The sequence below is a fragment of the Lampetra fluviatilis genome, chromosome 36, assembly GCF_964198595.1.
Source record: "Lampetra fluviatilis chromosome 36, kcLamFluv1.1, whole genome shotgun sequence".
NCBI classification, from domain to species: domain Eukaryota; kingdom Metazoa; phylum Chordata; class Hyperoartia; order Petromyzontiformes; family Petromyzontidae; genus Lampetra; species Lampetra fluviatilis.
In genome coordinates, this window is record NC_136310.1 from 11,375,857 (window position 1) to 11,397,420 (window position 21,564).

Here is a 21,564-nt window from a genome sequence, read left to right on the forward strand (position 1 = left end):
GAGCAAGCGGGGTGGCCCCCGCAGGTCAGGGCACACGCGCACGAAGTCGTTGTCTTTTAGTTTGAACAAATCGCATCGGGGTTTTGTTTATTTTTATTTTTTTCTAAACGTTCAAACTGACGCCCGTTAACCTTCATGCGCGATGAATGAATAATTCTTATTTTGAAATAAATTGAGGACTTATTTTGTCCTTGAGTGTAAGCTATGAACATTGGGCGAGATGTTAACTACCTCGCCTGGTCTGCAGGAGGTCGTGGGTTCGATCTCCACCTCGACGCCTACTGTATATTTGGAGTTTGCGGTGTCTCTCTCTCTCAATCTCTCATCATCATCACTACGGTGGCTTGGAGATGTTAACTACTTCGCATGGTATGCAGGAAGTCGTAGGTTCGATCCCAAACCTGACGCCTGCTGTATATTTGGGAGTTTGCGGTGTTTCTCTCTCCCCGTGGTCGCGTGGCTTTTTCTCCAGGTCCTATGGCAGGAACACAACATTATTTAATATTACCGGAACATATAAACATATTCTTTTCAAACATAGCTCTAAGAGGTTTTGGGCTTTTTTAGGGGTAGTTTTGTCAAGGTTGTTTAACCTAACTTCATTTATAAATTAAATATCATGAGTAAATATGAATAAATGTTCGAAACAAAGGTATAATAAACATCGCCATTGTTGTCAGGATCAAGCTGCGTTTGCATCACCACCATCGCGGACCACCTGTAAGTCTGGGGACCAGCAGGTGGTTCAGATGTTCAAACACCAAATAGAAACCTTTTGCAAGGCATCAAGTCTGCATTCACCACACACAGCACTTGTGAAAAAACATGCAAACATTATCTGACGATATTTGCATAGTCTTTGAAATGCATATATTATTGGATACTGGCAAAAAAGGTCCCATGATATAGCTGCTCACCCCCAGCTATAAATGATCTGATAGTGGCATTACTGTCCGCCTTTCGGCGTTCTCTGGTCTGATACTGCTGGTGAGACTAGGCCACAGAGTAGGTTGTCTCTGGTGTAGGCCAATCAGTTACAAAGACAATGCATACATTATTATTAGAGCATGTTTTGTTTGCATGTTCACCACAAGGACGTGTGGTTTAATGCCTTGCAAAATGTATATATTTGTTGTTCGAACATCCTAACGCCTCCTATTTTATTGCTAGAAAGGTTAAACATCGATTCTTACACACGCATCGAATAGCAAAATACACACGACCAATTCTACCCTCTTATGAATGTTAAATTAGTTAGCGACGCTGCCGCTAGGATGGTGGCGGTACACGAGCACAAAAGAACGACGGAAAATCAATACGTGTGCACTCCTCGTATTCATATGGAAAGGAAAAAAATCGTAGAATGCTTCCGCACAATGCATTCCCCATCCAGACAAGGGTACAGCAACGGTCGACCCTTCACGCCTGGCCATCCTGAGCGCGTTGGATCAGTAGCGCGCTTCGTTCATCGGAAGGGGATGCGTCCCGGTAGTCGGTGGCGACTGCGAGTTAGGTAACAAACTCAACGGAAGAGGATTGGCGTTTTTAAAAAAAAATGACATTCTCATTGGACAATGTCACGTTGTTAACGAATGCAGCCGCCATCTCTTATCATCCGCTCCTGTCTCTGTCTCTGCTGGCCTCTGTGTTTTAAACGGCCATGAAGAAGGGCTATTGCCCGAAACGTCGCCGTTGATACAGGGACTCCTCTACTTACGAACGTTCGACTTGCTATCTTTCAGAGATATGAACAAACCTGTCTGTATGTCCAGTTGCCTGTTTGGACCGAGAGTCCGAAGTTCCACCACCGCGCAATAGATGGCGGTGGTGGCATCTGCATCTACAGAACATGAACCAGTGGCATCTACATCTGCAGAACGTGAAGAACCCGTGGCATCTACATCTGCAGAACGTGAAGAACCAGTGGCATCTACATCTGCAGAACGTGAAGAACCAGTGACATCTACATCTGCAGAACATGAAGAACCAGTGGCATCTACACATGCAGAACATGAAGAACCAGTGGCATCTACATCTGCAGAACATGAAGAACTAGTGGCATCTACATATGTAGAACATGAAGAACCAGTGGCATCTACATTTGCAGAACGTGAAGAACCAGTGGCATTTACATCTGCAGAACATGAATATTTAGTGGCATCTACATATGTAAAACATGAAGAACCAGTGACATCTACGTCTACAGGGGATTATACAACTTCTAAAGCCATTCCCCGTGTTTAGTGCACATGCCGTACAACGTGTTTGGAATCGAAATGAGTAAAGTTGGTCTTACGAACAAATCGACTTACGAACAGACCTCTGGAACCTCACTCGTTCGTATGTAGAGGAGTCCCTTTGTAGTTTATTTTCAAGGCCACACACTCACACACGGTGTGTTGATGTTGACAGGTGGCAGATTGTTTTTAATTCTGTAGGCAAAGTCCCGAAAAGCAACTCAACGTCTTGGCACAGTGGTTCATGTCGGGTGAACTTCACTCGACAGACACCTCGTGGTGTCTCCAGCGTCACACGAACGGAGGCTTGGTTGGAAAGAGTTCATCAATAAATAGTTAAAGTAAAAAAAAACTCACAATATGCATAGTAACAGAAAAACTAGTACAGTGCGTATTTGCATACATACGTAAATACAAGGCAAAACTTACCCCCTTCGTTAAATCTGCAACAGACTGTTGGGGCAAGTGCTGTTAGCGGCACACGAGGGGTGGGTGGCCAGCACCACTCCCAGCCGCCTTTGTCTTCCCAGTGCTGATGTTTAGACACCACCAGGTAACTCTTTTGAGGCTGAGTCGACCTAGGGGAGGCCCAGGACTAGTTTATATATGTCCATCACTGTTGTTGACCGTAAGCAAACTTGGGTCCCGCCTGCCGGGTTCGTAGCGCAGAATGCAGCGCTAACCGCTGCGCCACCGCTCCACACGTGCACGCGTTTGCACACACACACACCCACGTGTACACCATACACACACCCACGTGTACACCATACACACACACACCCACGTGTACATCATACACACACACGTGTACATCATACACACACACACATCCACGTGTACACCATACACACACATACACACACCCGCGTGTACATCATACAATGAACACCATACACACAATGTGAACGCGCAACTCAAAGGGTAACAAACGAACGCCGCTCAGACTCGACGCGGTTTACAGGCAGCAACAGGCAAACTCGTAAACATTCACAGCCACGATGGGGGTGGTGGTGGTGGTTGCGATGGTGGGAGGGCTGATGGTGATGGCACCAGATGGTTGTTGTTAATGAACGTGGTTGATGATGGCTGTTGTTGGTGGTGTTGATGGTTGTTGGTGTTGTTGATGGCTGTTGATGAAGTTGGTTGTGATGTTGATGGTGCCGGTTGTGTAGATACCCGATACACCAGGCCGTAATTATAATATATATTGGGGGGGACGGGGACACATCCCCCCCCCCCACCCCCAATATTCAAATATGTTCAAAATATCCCCCCCAATATATTGCTATAAACAATATATATAAACATTTCTATGCTATGTAAATGAAAAAAAAATTGCTAAACCTTGGCCACAATATCTGAACTTGTCTTCATATAACAATGCATAGATTTCTGTTTATATGATTGTGGTTATGGTTGTACTTTATAAGTCCCTAATCTCTGCCATTACATATAATGAAACAAGAAATGGTAAAAAAGTAAAAACAGAGCAATGTTATACAATATACTATTAGACATTATTGTAAAATATAAATAAAAAGTCCATTCCATGTGCTAGTGACTTTTTGAATATTTTAGGCAGGAAATGGCAGGAAATTTGTTTTCAAATTTAGATTTTTTTTTCTGGGGGGGGGGGGGCCCTAGACCCCCTAGAAGATTTGGTCCCCCCCAATGTTGACTCCATGGCGACGGCCTTGCCCGATACTCCACACTCTCTCTTTCTCCGTCTCACACACGACCTCACACACACACACACGCGTACACGTGTACATCACACACACACACCCACACACACAAGACACACAAGACACACACAGACACACACACGTGTACATCATATACACACACACACTCTCACACACCGCCTCCTCTCTCACACGAAACCCCCGTGTAGTCTGTAGCAGACTGTTGGGGCAAGTGCTGTTAGCGAGTAGCAGCACCCATGAAGGCCGGCACGGCAGACGAGGGGGGTGGGTTTCCAGCACCACGCCCGGCCGCCTTTGTCTTCCCGGTGGCGATGTTTACTACACACCGCACCGGCTACTCATTTGAGGCTGAGTCGACCTAGGGGAGGCCCAGGACCGGTTCAAATAATCGTCACGGGTGTTGACCGTGAGCTGGAATCCAACTCGGTTCCCCGGGTTCGTAGTGCAACGCGCTGACCGCTACACTACCGCTCCCCACACACTCACTCACTCACAGACACCCACACACACAGACACCCACACACAGACACTTTATCTCTCTCGCTGTCACACACACAGAGAGACACACACACACAGACACACACACAGACCCACACACACACAGACACACTCACACTCACATACACTTTATCTCTCTCGCTGTCACACACACAGAGACACACACACACACAGACACACACATACACTTACACTCACACAGACACCCACACACAGACACTTTATCTCTCTCGCTGTCACACACACAGAAACACACAAACATAAACACACACAGAGGCACTTACACACACACACAGACACACACAAACACAGACACTGTATCTCTCTCGCTGTCACACACACAGACACACACACAAACACACACTCACGCACAGACACACACACTCACAAACACACACACAGACACTTTATCTCTCTCACTGTCACACACACAGACACTTACACACACAGACCCACACACACACAGACACACTCACACTCACAGACACTTTATCTCTATCGCTGTCACACACGCACGCACACACACAGACACACACACAGACACCCACACACACACACTTTATATCTCTCGCTGTCACACACGCACGCACACACACACAGACACTTTATATCTCTCGCTGTCACACACGCACGCACACACATACACAGACACCCACACAGACACACACACACACACTTTATATCTCTCGCTGTCACACACGCACGCACACACACAGACACACACACAGACACCCACACAGACACACACTCACTTTATATCTCTCGCTGTCACACACGTACGCACACACACACACAGACACTTTCTCTCGCTGTCACACACGCACGCACACACACAGACACACACACAGACACTTACACACACACAGACACTTTATCTCTCTCGCTGTCACGCACGCGCGCAGTGGTAAATAAGTGACGTGACCCCGTACCGGGTCCTGCCAGCACTGTCCGGTATCGAGTGGTGACGTGGGTCGTGTGGATCCGTGTCACACGGATCCACACGCGTGTACCTCTCTTCTACGACCACCACCACCACCACACACACAGTGTCTCTACACACACACACCCCTACACACCCACACACACACCCCTACACACAACCTCTCCTCGTGTTCACGTCTCCTCGTGTTCACCCCACGAGATGAACCCCGGAGGAGTGGAGCAGGGGGCACCGTCTCCTGCGCTGAACCTGCAGCCCCCCTCGGGTCCCCTCGACCCCCCGGGGTTCCTGGCGCCGGGCTCGCGAGTGGTGAGCATCACTCTGCTGCTCACCACGCTGCTCACCCTCACGCTCACCTTCGCCTTCTTCCAAAGGAGGAGGAGACGGAACCAGAGCCAGGCACGGGACCGGGGCCAAGATCAGAACCGGACGCAGGACCTGGACCGAGAAGGAGACCAGGACGAGGCCACCTGGGAGCACAACAGAATCCAGGAGGAGGAGGAGCGGAATCAACACCGGGACCAGAGCCGTGAAGGAGACCAGCACCAGGCTACATCCGGGGACCGGGGATGCGAGTCGAACTGGGAGCAGGCGCGTCACCAGGTCGGACACCAAGCCGGGTGTCAGGAGCGGGGTCAGGAGCGGGGTCAGGAGCGGGATCAGAACAGGGGTCAGAACAGGGGTCAGGAGCGGGGTCAGGAGCGGGGTCAGGAGCGGGGTCAGGACAAAGGTCACGAGCGGGGTCAGGAGCGGGGTCAGAACAGGGGTCAGGAGCGGGGTCAGGAGCGGGGTCAGAACAGGGGTCAGGAGCGGGGTCAGGAGCGGGGTCAGGAGCGGGGTCAGGACGAGGAGCAGGAGTGGGATTGGGACCCGGCATGTGACTGGGTCTTGCACCAGAGCCAGGACGACTTGGAGGGCGAGCAGGGCCCCGGGCAGGGCACGGGTTGGGGCAGGAGGCAGGAGTGGGATTGGGGCCCGGGATGCGACTGGGACTGGGACCCCGCTGACGACTGGGGCCTGAGCCAGAACCCCGGCAGGGAGACTCGAACCCGGGTCATGCCGGGACCGGGGGGGTCGGTGAAACGGAGGGGTGGGGGAGGGGCGACGGTGGAGACAGAGACACTGGGGACAGATACATTGGGGACAGAGACACTAGAGACAATGGAGACAACGTCAGAGGCAGCTGCACTGCTGGGGACAGAGACATTGGGGACAGAGACACTGGGGACAGAGACACTGGGGACAATGGAGACACTGGGGACAATGGAGACACTGGGGACAGAGACATTGGGGACAGAGATATTGGGGACAGAGACACTGGGGACAATGGAGACACTGGGGACAGAGATATTGGGGACAGAGACACTGGGGACAGAGACATTGCTGGGGACAGAGACAATGGGGACAATGGAGACACTGGGGACAGAGACACTGGGGACAGAGACACTGGGGACAATGGAGACACTGGGGACAATGGAGACACTGGGGATAATGGAGACACTGGGGACAGAGACACTGGGGACAGAGACATTGGGGACAGAGACACTGGGGACAGAGACATTGGGGACAGAGACACTGGGGACAATGGAGACACTGGGGACAGAGACAATGGGGACAATGGAGACACTGGGGACAGAGACATTGCTGAGGACAGAGACAATGGGGACAATGGAGACACTGGGGACAGAGACACTGGGGACAATGGAGACAACGTCAGAGACAGAGACACTGCTGGGGATAGAGACACTGGGGACAGAGACACTGGGGACAATGGAGACACTGGGGACAATGGAGACACTGGGGACAATGGAGACAACGTCAGAGGCAGCTGCTGCTGCTGCGACCATTCAGGTGATAAACGCGGACGTCTCCGTGGCTCACGGCGAGGTGAAAGCGGATACTCAACACGAAGCGACGGCGGACTATGGCGAGATGGATCGTCGTCGTCGTCCTTGTCAACAGACAGAGGCTGGAAGGTCTCCAACCAACACCTCTCCAATAACAAAGCCTCCTCATCTACCTCCTCAACACGATCATCATCATCACGCTGACCATGACGGCGACGCCGCTACTGGTGACGGTGGTGACGATGGTGGTGGTGCAGCAGCAGTTGATGCTGGCACGACTCATCATCGCGGTACCGCTCCTGACGAGAACAACGACACGGGCCATGCATCATCAGCATCATCATCAGCGTCATCATCAGCTGTTGCTGCTGACGACGACCCTGACTCAGTCACCTCGTCCACGGTGCGGATCGCGACTTCGTCGAGCCTTGCCACAACCACCAACCCCTGCGCTCCTGCTGCACATTCTCCCGCTGATGCTGGTGATGATGTCGGCGATGGTGGTGACGACGATGACTCCATCGCCTCGTCCACGGTCCAGATCGCGACTCCGTCAGGCCTTGTCACAACCACCAACCCCTGCGCTGCTGCTCCTCCTGCGGCTGCTCGTTTTCCCGCTGATGTTGATGATGGTGACGACGACGACGACGCGGTGGCCCTGAGGGCCTGGCGTGCCGCGGGCCGCCCCGACGTGGTGCTGGAGGTGCGGGGCCTCCACCGGCCGCTGGGCGCCCACGCGGCCGTGCTCGGCGCCGCCAGCGACTACTTCAGGGCGCGCGCGTCCAGGCGCGTGATCGCACTCAGGGCCGTGCCGGGACTCGGCCCGGGAACGGCGAGTGCGCTCGTGCGGTGCGCCTACACGGGCCGCGTGCGTCCACAGGTGAGCAGATGGTGAGGACGGTGGCGCTGGGAATTTGGTGATCGTGGGGGAACGGCAGCGCAGCAGCGGCTCGCGCTACGAACCCGGTGCTGTCCACCTTCATAGGTGCTGCTCGCTAACAGCACTTGCCCCAACAGTCTGTTAAGGCTACACGGGGGGGGGGTCTTTGTCTTTGTGGGGAGCGGTGGCGCAGCAGCGACCCCCAATTCGATTCCCGCTCACGGCCAACACCCGTGACGATTATCTGAACCGGTCCTGGGCCTCCCCTAGGTCGACTCAGCCTAAAATTAGTACCTGGTGCGATGTGTAAACATCGCCACCAGGGAGACAAAGGCGGCCGGGCGTGGTGTTGGCCACTCACCCTCTCTCTTGTGCCGTGCCGGTCTTCATAGCTGCTCGCTAACCGCACTTTGCCTAACAGTCTGTTAAGGCTATACGGGGGATATTTGTCTATGGTGTTGTGAATTTGGTGATTGTGGTGGTAATTTTATTTGGATGATGGTTGTGATGATGATGGTGGTGGTGGTAGTGATGGGGATGTTATGAATCTAGTAGCGAACGATGGTGGTTGTGGTGGTGATGTTGGGAACGTGGTGAAGGTGGTGTGATTGTGGTGGTGATGTTATAGGACGTCTGGTTGTGGTGTGGTTATTGTGGTTGTGATGCTATCACTGTGGTGGTGGTGATGGTTTCATTGAAGAGTCGTAACAACAACAATGACCAAGACGACGATCTGACCAAACTTGACCCCGCCACCCCCTCCCCACACCACCCCACCCACCCACCCCCTCCCCACCCCACCCGCCCTCTTCCACCGCGTGTGCAGGGCGGCCTCCCACGGGCCGACGTTCCGCCCTTCCTGCTGGACGTGATGACGGCCGCTCGCTCGCTGCAGATGCCCGGCGTGGAGCGAGCGGCCCTGGAGGCCCTCGGCTCCCGGCTCGACCTGAGCAGCTGCACGCAGCTACTCGCCATCGCCAAGAGCCACGCGCTCTCCCAGCTCAAGGTGTCAGCCCCCCCTACCCACCTGAGCCCCCACCCACTTGACCCCCACCCCACCCACCAGACCCCACCGACACCCACCAGAACCCTGCCCAACCTACCCGACCCCCGCCCCCGCCCACCTGATCCCACCCCCACCCGATCTCCCCCCCCAACCAATCTGACCCCCCCCCACCCACCTGAGCCCCCCCACCCACCTGAGCCCCCACCCATCCGACCCCCCCCCCACCCACCAGCCCTACCCCCCCCACCCACCTGACCCCTCCATGCGGGCGTCACGGTGGCTAGGAGATGTTAACTAGCTCGCCTGGTGTACAGGAGGAGGTCGTGGGTTCGATCCCGACCCTGACGATGCCTGCTGCTGCTGTAGATTTGAAGTTTGCGTGTTTCTCTCTCTCCCCGTGGTGGACGCGTGGATTTTCCCCTCCAGGTTCATTGAGAAACGACGTCTGCTGCTAAACATTTCCACACCATTATACATCGCACGTTCAGAATATTTTATAGTATTTGATGACTGCTGCTTTAAATCTCCACACGAGAATGATGATGATGAGCCACTTTGTTGAGCTGTTAATTGTCATTCATGATGGGCAGGCCGCTTCTGCATAAGAGCTATAACGGTACACTGAAGTAGCGGTGCCTTACCTGGTAAGATAACAAAAACAATGTTGAGTTTAAATAACAACACCGGACTCAACACACCGACCGGCGGATAGGGAACCCCACCGGTTTATTCCAGGAGCTGTCGACTGCCAAGGCGTCTTGAGCCACGCCACGCCGAGCCGCGTGCGGCGTCTTTGCTCGGCGACCCCACCTAGCGCACACGTGACGGACGGATCAGCGACGGGCTGACGGCTGACGAGTCAACGATTCTCACGGACAAATGTGTCGCGAGGTGTTAAACGAGGCGCGGCACGTAACGGAGAATCTCCTGGGTGAGGCGAAGGCGCTGAGTGCGTCGTCGTGCGGCAGGCTAATGGCCCCCCGTGTGGGTTGGAGGACTGTAACTGTGCGCTCATTTATTTTCGCCTCCTTAATTAACGTCCCGCGGGAGGACGCTGCCAGATGAACGACGCGACTGGAAACTGGGAGACCTCGGTTGGCCATTGGGTAGGTGGGGGGGTGCGCGCACGTGCGCGCGTTCGGTCTTGGGGAGCGGTGGTGGAGTGGTTAGCGCGCTGCGCAAAGGAACCTGGCGTGTCCCGGGTTCGATTCCCGCTCACGACCAACACCAGTGACGATTATCTGAACCGGTCCTGGGCCTCCCCTAGGTCGACTCAGCCTCAAATGAGTACCTGGTGCGATGTGTAAACATCGCCACTAGGGAGACAAAGGCGGCCAAGGGCGTCGTGTTGGCCACTCACCCCCGTGTCGGCCTTTATAGGTGCTCGCTAACCGCACTTGCCCCTACAGTCTAAGGTTGTGTTCGGTAGGGGGCACTGGAGGTGCATCAGCCGGTCATCTCAGTCAGTCGACCCATGGCACCTGGGTCTGTCCCGTGACCTGCTGCCAACGGGCGTTCGACACGCCACGTGGCCTTAACGCGCACGTAGCCTGGCACAAGTACCGTGGTGACGTCATCGTCACTTAGGGGCGATTGGCGGCCGTTGTTGTTGTGTGGTCGGATGCTGGTGAATCGCATGGAGGGGGGTCGGGTTAAGCAACGTGACATTTAGGAATGTGAATAGAATGTAGGCAGGGAAACTTGGTGAGTGTAAATCATAGGAGGAGGAGGTAGTGATGGGTGGGACACGTGGTGTGGAGGGTGGAGGAGGATGGGGTAAGTGACTTGGAGGTAGTGATGGGTGGGACACGTGGTGTGGAGAGTGGAGGAGGATGGGATAAGCAACTTGGAGGTAGTGATGGGTGGGACACGTGGTGTGGAGAGTGGAGGAGGATGAGATAAGCGACTTGGAGGTAGTGATGGGTGGGACACGTGGTGTGGAGAGTGGAGGAGGGTGGGGTAAGCGACTTGGAGGTAGTGATGGGTGGGACACGTGGTGTGGAGGGTGGAGGAGGATGGGGTAAGTGACTTGGAGGTAGTGATGGGTGGGACACGTGGTGTGGAGAGTGGAGGAGGATGGGATAAGCAACTTGGAGGTAGCGATGGGTGGGACACGTGGTGTGGAGAGTGGAGGAGGATGGGATAAGTGACTTGGAGGTAGTGATGGGTGGGACACGTGGTGTGGAGAGTGGAGGAGGATGAGATAAGCGACTTGGAGGTAGTGATGGGTGGGACACGTGGTGTGGAGAGTGGAGGAGGATGGGATAAGTGACTTGGAGGTAGTGATGGGTGGGACACGTGGTGTGGAGAGTAGAGGAGGGTGGGGTAAGCGACTTGGAGGTAGTGATGGGTGGGACACGTGGTGTGGAGAGTGGAGGAGGATGAGATAAGCGACTTGGAGGTAGTGATGGGTGGGACACGTGGTGTGGAGAGTGGAGGAGGGTGGGGTAAGCGACTTGGAGGTAGTGATGGGTGGGACACGTGGTGTGGAGAGTGGAGGAGGGCCGATTGCCGAGGCAGACGTTGAAGTGGCACCCTGAGATCAGTGGCGAGGAGGAAGACCTACATCCACATTGCATGCCTGTCACGAGAGCACAGTGTTGCACAGATGGCTATAATCTGCCAGTAGCGGGGGGTCGGGGGCGGGGTGGGGGGCACAAGGGGCAATGCTGCGATGTGGTTCTAACTCATGCAGCCATTCGTGGGTCATCTCAACGTTGGCAAACATATAGAGCGAGACTCCACGGCGAAGACAGCCCACACAGAGTTAACCAGGGCGGCCACGGGGCTTAAACCGCGAACATCCACAACAGGCGGAAATCGTGTTACCGCTTGGTGTGACTCTCCCTCCTCCTCATCTACCCACTCCTCCCTCCTCCTCGATGCCCTCTCCTCTATCCTCCCTCCCTCCTCTACCCTCCTCCTCCTCTACCCACTCCTCCTCCCTCCGCCTCCATGCCCTCTCCTCTATCCTCTATCCTCCTATCCCCTGCTCCTCCACCCCCCTCCCCTCTCATCTACCCTCACTCCTCTTCTTTCCTCTCTCCCTCTCTACCCTTCTCGCCCCCACTCCTCTATCCTCCCTCCCTCTACCCCACCCTCGTCTCCCCTCTCTCCATCCTCCCTCCTCCTGTCCACCAGAGCGCTATCCTCACTCCTCCTCTATACTACCTCCTCCAACCTCCTCCTCTTCTACCCCTCATCCTTCTCTCACCTAAACCCCCCCCCCCCAATCAGGAGCAGGTGTACAGCTTCATTAGCGAGCACTACCTGGAGGCGCTGCGCGAGCCGAGCCTGTACGGCCGCCTGTCGGCGTGCGAGCGCGACCTGGTGCTGTCTCGCCGCGCCGCCCAGGGCTGCCCCTCCCTCGTCGTGGCCCCGCTCGAGACGGCCGCCGCGGCCACGGTGGCGGCCCGTGGGGGCAGCCGCGCGGGCAGCCGCGCGGGCAGTCGCCCGCAGAGCCCCGTGCCCAGCGATGCGTCCTCGGCGTCGTCGTCGCTGACGACGGCTGAGGATGGGGACGAGGATGAGGACGAGGAGGGGGGGGAGGGTGCGGTGGCAAGGGGGAAGGCGAGGTGGATGTACGCCTACAACGAGGTGAGGGGGTGACATGGCCGGTGTGCCGTCTGTCTGTCCATCCGTCGTCCGTCCGTATACCATGTGTACATCCATACCTATCGGACCTCTTTGCCAGAAAGGGTAAAGCCTAGGATTATTTTTCATCATGCTTGACACGTTTTGCCACAAAAATGTGTGGTTAATGCAGACTTGATGCCTTGCAAAGGGTATCTATTTGGTCTTTGAACATCTTAAAACCTGTTTCATTTCTATAAAGGGTAAAACCTATTACATGAACATCCAGCCATCAGTCTGTGTCCATCCATCCGTGTCCCATTGCGTATTCCTCCATCTTGGTCGTCTGGCTGTTTGTCCGCATCTCCACAGTGTGCAAGTCTGTATCAAGTCTGTATGCCCTCCATGTAACTGTCTTACCTATCTACATATTGGCATGCCTATGTCTGTCAATCTGTCTGATTGTGTTTTGGCCAAACCCCATTTGTCAGAGCCAGGAGACTAAATCCTTACCCTCGGGGTTCCTCCAGAAACAGAAAAAAGCCACTGCGAGTGGCCACGTGGAATGTCCGAACATTCACTGTGGAGGAGAGGCTGCTACTCCTCTGTCTGGAGCTGGACCGGTACCACCTGCATCTCTGCGGTATTGAGGAGGCCCGGTGGACTGGATCTGGCTCTTGACACCATGAGGTCCTCTACTCGGGGCAGGAGACTGCCAAACAACAGGGAGTGGCTCTTCTTCTGAACAAAATAATGAAGGGGGCGTGGGAGCATGGTGGTTATGTGTGGGAAGCTGTAAGCCCCAGGCTACTGTGGGCTCACCTTCCCATCAACCAGAGGCGAGGAGTGGTGGTGTTGGTTACTTATGCTCCCACCAAAGATGAACATCAGTGCAGGGATGCAGGCAAGGCCAATGAGTCAGATGGCTTTTATGACCTCCTGTCACAGGTGCTGGCTAAAATGGCCTCTCGGGATAGAGTCATCCTGTTGGATGCTTTTAATGCCTTAGTGGAAGGCATGGACCAAATCAGCTCAATAACAACGGTAGGAAGCTGTTAGACGTTTGTGGAGCCCATGGGCTTGTAATTACCAACATGCAGTTCCAGCATCGGCACATCCACACAACATCATGGATGCATGCCGGGTCCAAGCAATAACATATGCTGGACTATATAGTGACAGAACAGCGGATGCCATGTCCTTAATACCAGAACCTCCCATGGAGCTAATCTGCCCGCTGACCATCGGCTTGTGATCTGTAAGATGCGCCTGCCATTCTTCCACTCCAATGGTGGGTGTACATCTAGGACCCCATTCAAACCCACAGTGGCCTGGTCTCAGCTAGCTGATGAAAGTTGCAAGCGAGAATTTCATCATCGCTTGCAGCTGGGGTTGGCATCGTCCCCCTCTCTTCCTGATGCCGAAGGGAAATGGGCGAGGTTAAGTACTGTGGCTCATGTAGCTCTAATGGCTGATTTGGGTACACAAACCTCCCTAGAGACCCTGGGTGACAGAGGAGGTGTTCAGGCTGGCTGAGAAAAAGTGACATGCCCACTCTCATCGTCTACAGCATCCCACGCCAGAGAATGAGGAGGTTTACCACAGCCTTTGCTCGGATGTTCGGAGAACCGTGCGGCTCTGCAAGGATGGGTGATGTTCGCGGGTTGCTAAGGAGATGGAATCTGCCTCAGTGGGCCGCGATCATAAATCACTGTTTAATTCCATCAAAAAGTAACTTCCAGCGCCATACCTATCACCATCATTAGGGGAAAGAACGGTGATCCAATCTCCGACCCCCAGGAATAGGTTTTCAGATTTGCTGAGCATTTCTGTGAAGTCTTGGGTGAGGTGAAATCACTCAGCCTGGAACACATCATGGGGCAAAGTGGGGATGACCCTGCTCAGGCTGCCGTGCCTCAAATATTGGAAGAAATAGTCACCTCCTGTCAGTGGCTGGCTGAAGTACCATCTGTTGAGGAAGTACGGAAGGCAATCCAGAGTCTGAGACCAGGAAAAGTCGCCGGGTAGAGATGATGCTGAGGGAGGTTGGCGTTTGTGTGCAGACTGCCCTATATGACATAACTAGCTTTACTACCCGGCTTCGCCCGTGACATGGATTCTTGTCTTGGATTAATACACGGCCTACGCAGAGGGTTGTGGGGGTGCGTGACGTCAGCAGGCACACTGCGTAACGATTACGCATGCGGGTGACATCACAGATGTGACGTCACCGCTCACTTGCGTGCAAAATATATGCATGATTGCGCCCCCCCCACCCAAATACAAAAGTCTATTTTTATACTTTGTACCTACATGCCAATTTTCCAGTTTGTTGCATGTCGGGAAGTATGCTAGACGTTTCGAACAGACACACATATTCACAAATTTCCCTCTTATATAAGTAGATAACAGTCTGGACCACTCGACAGGTTCTGCAGGATTGGAAGGATGCCCTGGTGGTCCCCCTCTTTAAGAAGGGGGACCACACAGACTGTAACAACTGCAGGGGGATCTCCCTCCTCAGTGTGGAGGGAAAGGTCTTGGGAAGGATTGTTCAACATATCCTTGCCAGGAACGCTGGGGAGAGGCTTGCGGAGCCCCAGTGTGATTTCAGGCCAGGGCGGTCCTGCACAGACGCCATATTTTCTGTCTGCTACAGCAGAGGTGTAGGGAATTCCAAAAAGATCTACATCTCTGCTTGTTGATGATACAATCAACAGGGCTCTGGGCTGTTCTTCGTGCCTTTGGAGTCCCTGACTCTCTGCTCACCATCATTAAGGACCTTCATGATGGTGGGCAGGCCCTGGTAAAACTACGTGGCCGGGAGTCGGAGCCATTCCCTGTTCACCTTGGGGACCGACAGGGATGTCCTCTGGCTCCCACATTATTTAACATCGTTTTGATCATGTAGTTCGGGAAGCTTTCTATCACTGTACTGGATGAATCTCCATCTGGTACAGATACAATGAGAGGCTGATCGATGCCCGGGTGCAGGCAACGGATGGCTCACTATTGGTTAACCATGTCATGTATGCTGATGATCTGGTGATTGCTGCTCCCTCAGAGGAGGAGTTGGGGGCGCTGCTACTGAACCTGGAACATGCCACTATGAAGTGGGGCCTTACCATCAGCCCCACCAAAACTAAGCACCTGCCTGGGTATTTTGTACTCTTAGGCTTTTTCGGTAAAGTCACGTAGGTAAAAAATAAAATAAAATTAATAGAAGTAATAATATAAATAAAATAATAAATCACGACGTTTCGGAGGCAACACAAGTCTCCGTCATCAGGTGGGACCGTCACAGCTAAAATTAATGCATCAAGTGAGGCAAAATTCCCTGTTCACCTTGGGGACTGACAGGGAATTTTGCCTCACTTGATGCAGTAATCTTAGCTGTGACGGTCCCACCTGATGACGGAGACTTGTGTTGCCTCCGAAACGTCGTGATTTATTATTGTATTTCTATTATTACTTCTATTAATTTTATTTTTTACCTACGTGACTTTACCGAAAAAGCCTAAGAGTATGAATCCTTGCAGTCACGAAAGCTTCAAATCTAGAATGGGTATTTTGTACCATCAAACACTCGACCAACAGAACTCCCCATTTGTGATGGGGCAGTTGTGGAGAGAGTGGAGAATTTTTCATACCTGGGCAGTGTGCTATGACCAGATCCGGTTTGACAGCAGAGGTCTCACTCCAAATCAGTTGAGCGGCATCATCTTTTCATCAGCTGTATAACCCTGTGTGGAAGCTATCTGGTCTGTCGCTTCACATGGTAATGCCCTCCCTTCTCTATGCTTGCAAAACGTGGACCCCCTTAATGGAACATCTTCGCCAGTTAGAAACATTTAGCCTGACCTGCCTACGATCCATCCTGAGTTTAACCAGGCTAGATTGTGTGAGGAGCTCACAAATCCTCGAAAGATCTGAACAAAGTCCCATCGGTGAGCTCCTCCCGCAGTCAAGGCTGCGGTGGCTGGGCATGCGGGCTACATGAAGCCTAAACAGCTTCTGTTCGGCCGGATAGCGGGATCTAAACGGGCACGGCACGGGCTAGAGAAGAGATTGAGTGATGTGGTACAAGAGGATGTGGAGCTGAGTGGACTTGCTGATGACTGGTACCAGTGGTGTCAAGATTGGCCTCTGTGGAGGAGGCTCGTGAAGGATGCTACTGGGCAGTTGAAGCCAGTCGCCCTCCAACAACAACGGAGGGCGGAGGAGCGACGCTCACAACAACGAGCGGAGCGCCGGGCGGCTAAAACACAACAAGTTGGCACAGTAGGGGGCACAGGTGATGCATCGGCCAGTCATCTCGGTCATTCAACCCATAGCAACTGGGTCTGTCCCGTGAACTGCCAGTGGGCATTCCACACTTCACATGACCTTAAAGTGCACTTAGCCTGGCACAAGCGCCATGGTGATGTCATCTCCACTTAGTGGCGAATGGTGGTTGTTGTTGTTGTGTTTAACCTGTCTGTCTGCCTTCCAGTCAAGTCTGTCTGCCGCTCCACGTAACTGTGTGCCTGTCCGTAAATCTGTCTCCCTGTTTGTTTGCCTGCCTCTCGGTCTGTCTATCAACCTTGTATACCTCTCCATGCGTCTGCCTGTCTGTCAATCATCTCGTCAATGTGCCTGCCTGTCCATCTGTCTGCCTGGCTGGCCACGTGCCTGTTTGTCCGTGTTTCACACCAAACACACGCCCTCATGCCCTTCCCGTCCCGCCAGGAGGAGGCGGCATGGGTGCCGCTGTCCCCACTGCCGCCCTACGTGAACTTGAGCGGCTGCGCTCTCTGCGTTTTCTACAACTACCTCATCGTGGCCGGCGGGGTCACCCGGCCCGGCAAGGGTGCCACCGCCGCCATCGCCGCCACCGCCACACAGCCGAAGACCGCCGCCACCACCACCACTGGCACAGGGGGCACGCACCAGGGCTCCGTGGCCACTGCCACCATGCCCTGCACGAGCGACGCGCGCCACGACACCAGCAAGCACCACCGCACCGGCAGCAACAACTCTACCGCCAGCAACAACTCGACCGGCAACAACAACAGCAGCGGCAGCGCTGGTCCACCAGCGCAGCCCTCCGCCGCTCGCAGCACCGCCAGCACCGCCGCCACCGCCGGAACTCCGTCGGCGCAGGTGTGGAGCTACAACCCGAGCACCGGCGTGTGGGCGCCGCTGCCCCCGATGCAGCAGGCGCGGGCGCAGCTGCGGCTGGTGGCGTGCGACGGCGCCCTGTTTGCCGTGGGCGGCGAGTGCCTGCTGAGCGTCGAGCGCTACGACCCGCGGGCGGGCCGCTGGCGCCCCGTCGCGCCGCTACCGCGTGGCTGCTTCGCAGTGGCGCACGAGGCGGCCGAGAGTGGCGGGGAGCTGTACGTGTCGGGCGGCTCGCTCTTCCGCCGCCTGTTGCGCTACTCGCCGCGGCACGACGCCTGGAGCGAGTGCCCAATGGCGCCCGGCCGGCGCCGCTCCGCCGACATGGTCGGCGTGGGGAGGTGGCTGCTGCGGTTTGAGAGCGAAAGGGCGGCCGCCGGTTCCGCTGCCGCCGCTGGTGCTGGAAGCATCGCGTATGGTGCTGCTGCAGCTGCTTATGCCGGTGCTGCTACCGGTGTTACGGCCGACAACAGCAGCAGCAATGAAGCGACACAGATTGTCACCGTCCAGCGCTACAACACGCACGCCAAGACGTGGTCCACGTTCGGGACACTGGGCGACCCGCGCGCCATCCTGCACGCCGGTTCCGGATTTGCCGGCGAGATGGCGCCACCGGCGGAGGTGCCGGAGCCCGACGAGCGGCCGACGCGGTCGCTGGCGCCGCCGTTCCGCTGCGCCGCGCTGGAAGAGGAGGTGTTCTGCGTGAGCCGCTCATGCGCCATGCGATTCGAAGCCGGCGACGAGGGCCCCCTGAAAGCGGTGCCGACGTGGGGGGGCAGCAGCGTCGGCGGAGCGAGAGACAGGGCGGCCGCAGCGGCGCAGCCGGACCCGGCGCTCGCTGCCACCGTCGCCGTGCGGGCCTTGGGGCCGGTGCCGTCCGGACGAGGCCTGCCCGTGCCGTTCATCTTGTGCTTGCCCGAGCACATCTTCGGCGGCGGCGGTGGAGCTGGCGGTGGCCATCGGGAGACGTAGGGAGCAGTGCCTCGCTGGCACCCGTCGCTCTGTTTGCTGTGAGCGACGCTGCTCCTCCTCCTACGCCTTTCTGGTTGTCGTTGTCGTGACCGCAATGTCGGCTGCCGTCAGCCACCGACTGGTGTCCTTCACGAGCCGAGTTGGCGCAGAGAGGCCGCGCCTCATTACAGCTGACAGAAGTGGCTGGGCGCGAGTCCACTCAAACCAACGTACCACACCACCACCCTGTGCACTCCTTTCCCACACCATCCCATTTCTTCTCTAGCCTATGCCGTGCCCTAACCGTGCTGTGCCCATTTAACCCCCCCCCCCCCACCACTATGTGGACAAAGCAAAGCTGCTTGGCCATGGAAGGAAGGCCGGCCTTGTGGGTCACGTGACCCAGCCACACCAGGCCCGGTGGATCCGTTGCCTTCTGTGCTCGTCTACAAAACGGCTCTGAAACGTCAACACGTGCCAGTGTTCAACTTAGACGCGTGCGGGTCGTCGCCACGGTACGTTTGATCCCGCAGCTTTCGCTGGGGGCTTGGCATGTGGCCTCCAAGAGCGGCCTCTTGCTTCTGGCTCGAGGTCTTCCCATTGGTCGCTGACCTCTGGGTGCCACTCCCAAACACCTGGCATGGTCAGCTGACCTCCTCCACCCTGCACACGTGCCCCACCCATCCAGAGACTGCTCCTTACATTTTGCTGATTACACATACTGCACACTCTGCTCTCCTGTAACGCGTTATAGTTTTAATAATGCCAAGTGGATAGAACGCAATGAATGTATGAGGGAACACAATCTGTGTTTAAATAAAGACGATACGAATTGGATGTAACGCGATTGAGCGAACGGAACTACGTCACGCGAGTAGGAACGAGCGGTCGTACGGCTGCCTCGGCGTAGCATCATCATCGCACAAGGCGGGATGCTGCTGGATGCTTCTAGATGCAACCCTGAACTCGGTTTTTGTTTGGCTTGCGTACGCATCTCACGTGTTGTCGCGGACTTCGCTTTACCCTATATTATCATTCATTACAATGTGATTTTTCTTGAGGAACGCAACTACTATCACCATGTTGTAGGGGAACAGACTCTGCATTACGCTTTCCTGCCACGTCATATGCAGCACTTCCAAGTTGCTCAACCGCTTATCCTCCATCCTCCGTGCATGCCCTCCCCATCCCAAACCTCCTCCTTCTCATAATAGTTTTTTTGGTTAGATCACATAAATATAAATGTGTCGTTAAATCCACCACCAGAAACAGCAACACAAGCTGATACACAACAACATAAGCTGATACACAACAACAACACAAGCTGATACACAACAACAACACAAGCTGATACACAACAACAACACAAGCTGATACACAGCAGCACAAGCTGATACACAACAATACAAGCTGATACACAACAACAACACAAGCTGATATACAACACAAGCTGATACACAACAACAACACAAGCTGATACACAACAACACAAGCTGATACACATCAACAACAACACAAGCTGATACACAACAACACAAGCTGATACACATCAACAACAACACAAGCTGATACACAACAACACAAGCTGATACACAACAACAACACAAGCTGATACACAACAACACAAGCTGATACACAACAACACAAGCTGATACACAACAACAACACAAGCTGATACACAACAACAACACAAAAGTGTTTGCTCGTATTGGATCGCTTTTTTCATGAGAGTTATCGTGCCATGCCGCACCATTGTCAGGCGAGATGATGGGCAAAGCTTTTTTTTATCATTCGTCCATGAAAGCGTTCAAAATAAGAATAATGATGATAAAAGAGGGGCGAAGGCATTTGGCCTGGTTGAACGTAGGCGATGTTTGTAATGGGGCATTAGAGAGGTCCGAGGTTTTTTGAAAACAAAAAAATACTTTTGCCTTTACGAATAGAATGTCGTCTCGAGTGCCAAAATGATGCTGATGCAGTGCCGCTGCTGCTACTGCTGTTCGCTCAACGTCTGTGCAACCCATACTTGACCGCACCTCGTTGGGCACAACACAATCCTCCCATCACCACCACCACCTCCACCCCCCACCACCTCTACCCCTCCAAGGCCCTTTGTCAGCTGAGGCTTCTTGCTGCTTGGCTGAAGACTTTGTTTGATCAAAAGGCCTCTTTTTGGTAGGCCAAAACTGCCCTCTGCATGGCTTACAGCAGCAGTGTTCTTCATTGCAAGGGTCCCCATGGGGCCACTGGCGGCCCCTGATGGCCTTGACGGTGCATCATCAAGAGGGCCGGTGGCTCGTGGCTGGCTACCAGTGGAGTGGCCCTGCAATATTGCCGTCTCATGTCATTGCTGGCGGAATGTAGGCCTCGACTAGAGGGAGCCCCAAGAGCCAGAAGGCGCTTGGCCTACTCTTCCACGTTTTGCAACGCCCTGATGGGGCTCACGGGCGACCCCCAGTAGCCTTTGAATGTGGCCCCTGACGGTGCGGCCCCCTCAACAATACACAAATAGTGAAAACACCCCCCTTCCCCCATCATCAACATGCTTCTTCTTTCGTATGGATTAATAGCAGCAGATTAAAGACGTCATTTTAGATGTTGTTATCGAGACAGCAGCGGCGGCGGCGGGAAAGTGTTCACGATGTGGGTCGATGGTTTGGGATTCGTGGCCGTACCACTCACAGGCCGCCGAATCTTTCATGACGCTATTTATGGCATCAGGTGGCCGCATCAGCCACATGGCCTGGTCCTGATTCGGTTGATGATCGA

The 21,564-nt window shown here is 54.5% G+C and overlaps 1 protein-coding gene across 1 annotated transcript; it reads left to right on the forward strand.

Annotated features, from left to right (window-relative positions):
• Positions 1-9,728: 9,728 nt before the first annotated feature.
• LOC144945118 (kelch repeat and BTB domain-containing protein 11-like) lies at positions 9,729-21,283 on the forward strand. The gene is made up of 3 exons (XM_078873388.1): positions 9,729-10,220; positions 12,352-12,711; positions 17,416-21,283. The coding sequence occupies exons 1-3, from the start codon at positions 10,176-10,178 to the stop codon at positions 18,814-18,816; spliced, it is 1,806 nt and encodes a 601-aa protein (XP_078729514.1). The 5' UTR covers positions 9,729-10,175; the 3' UTR covers positions 18,817-21,283.
• The last annotated feature ends 281 nt before the right edge of the window (positions 21,284-21,564 follow it).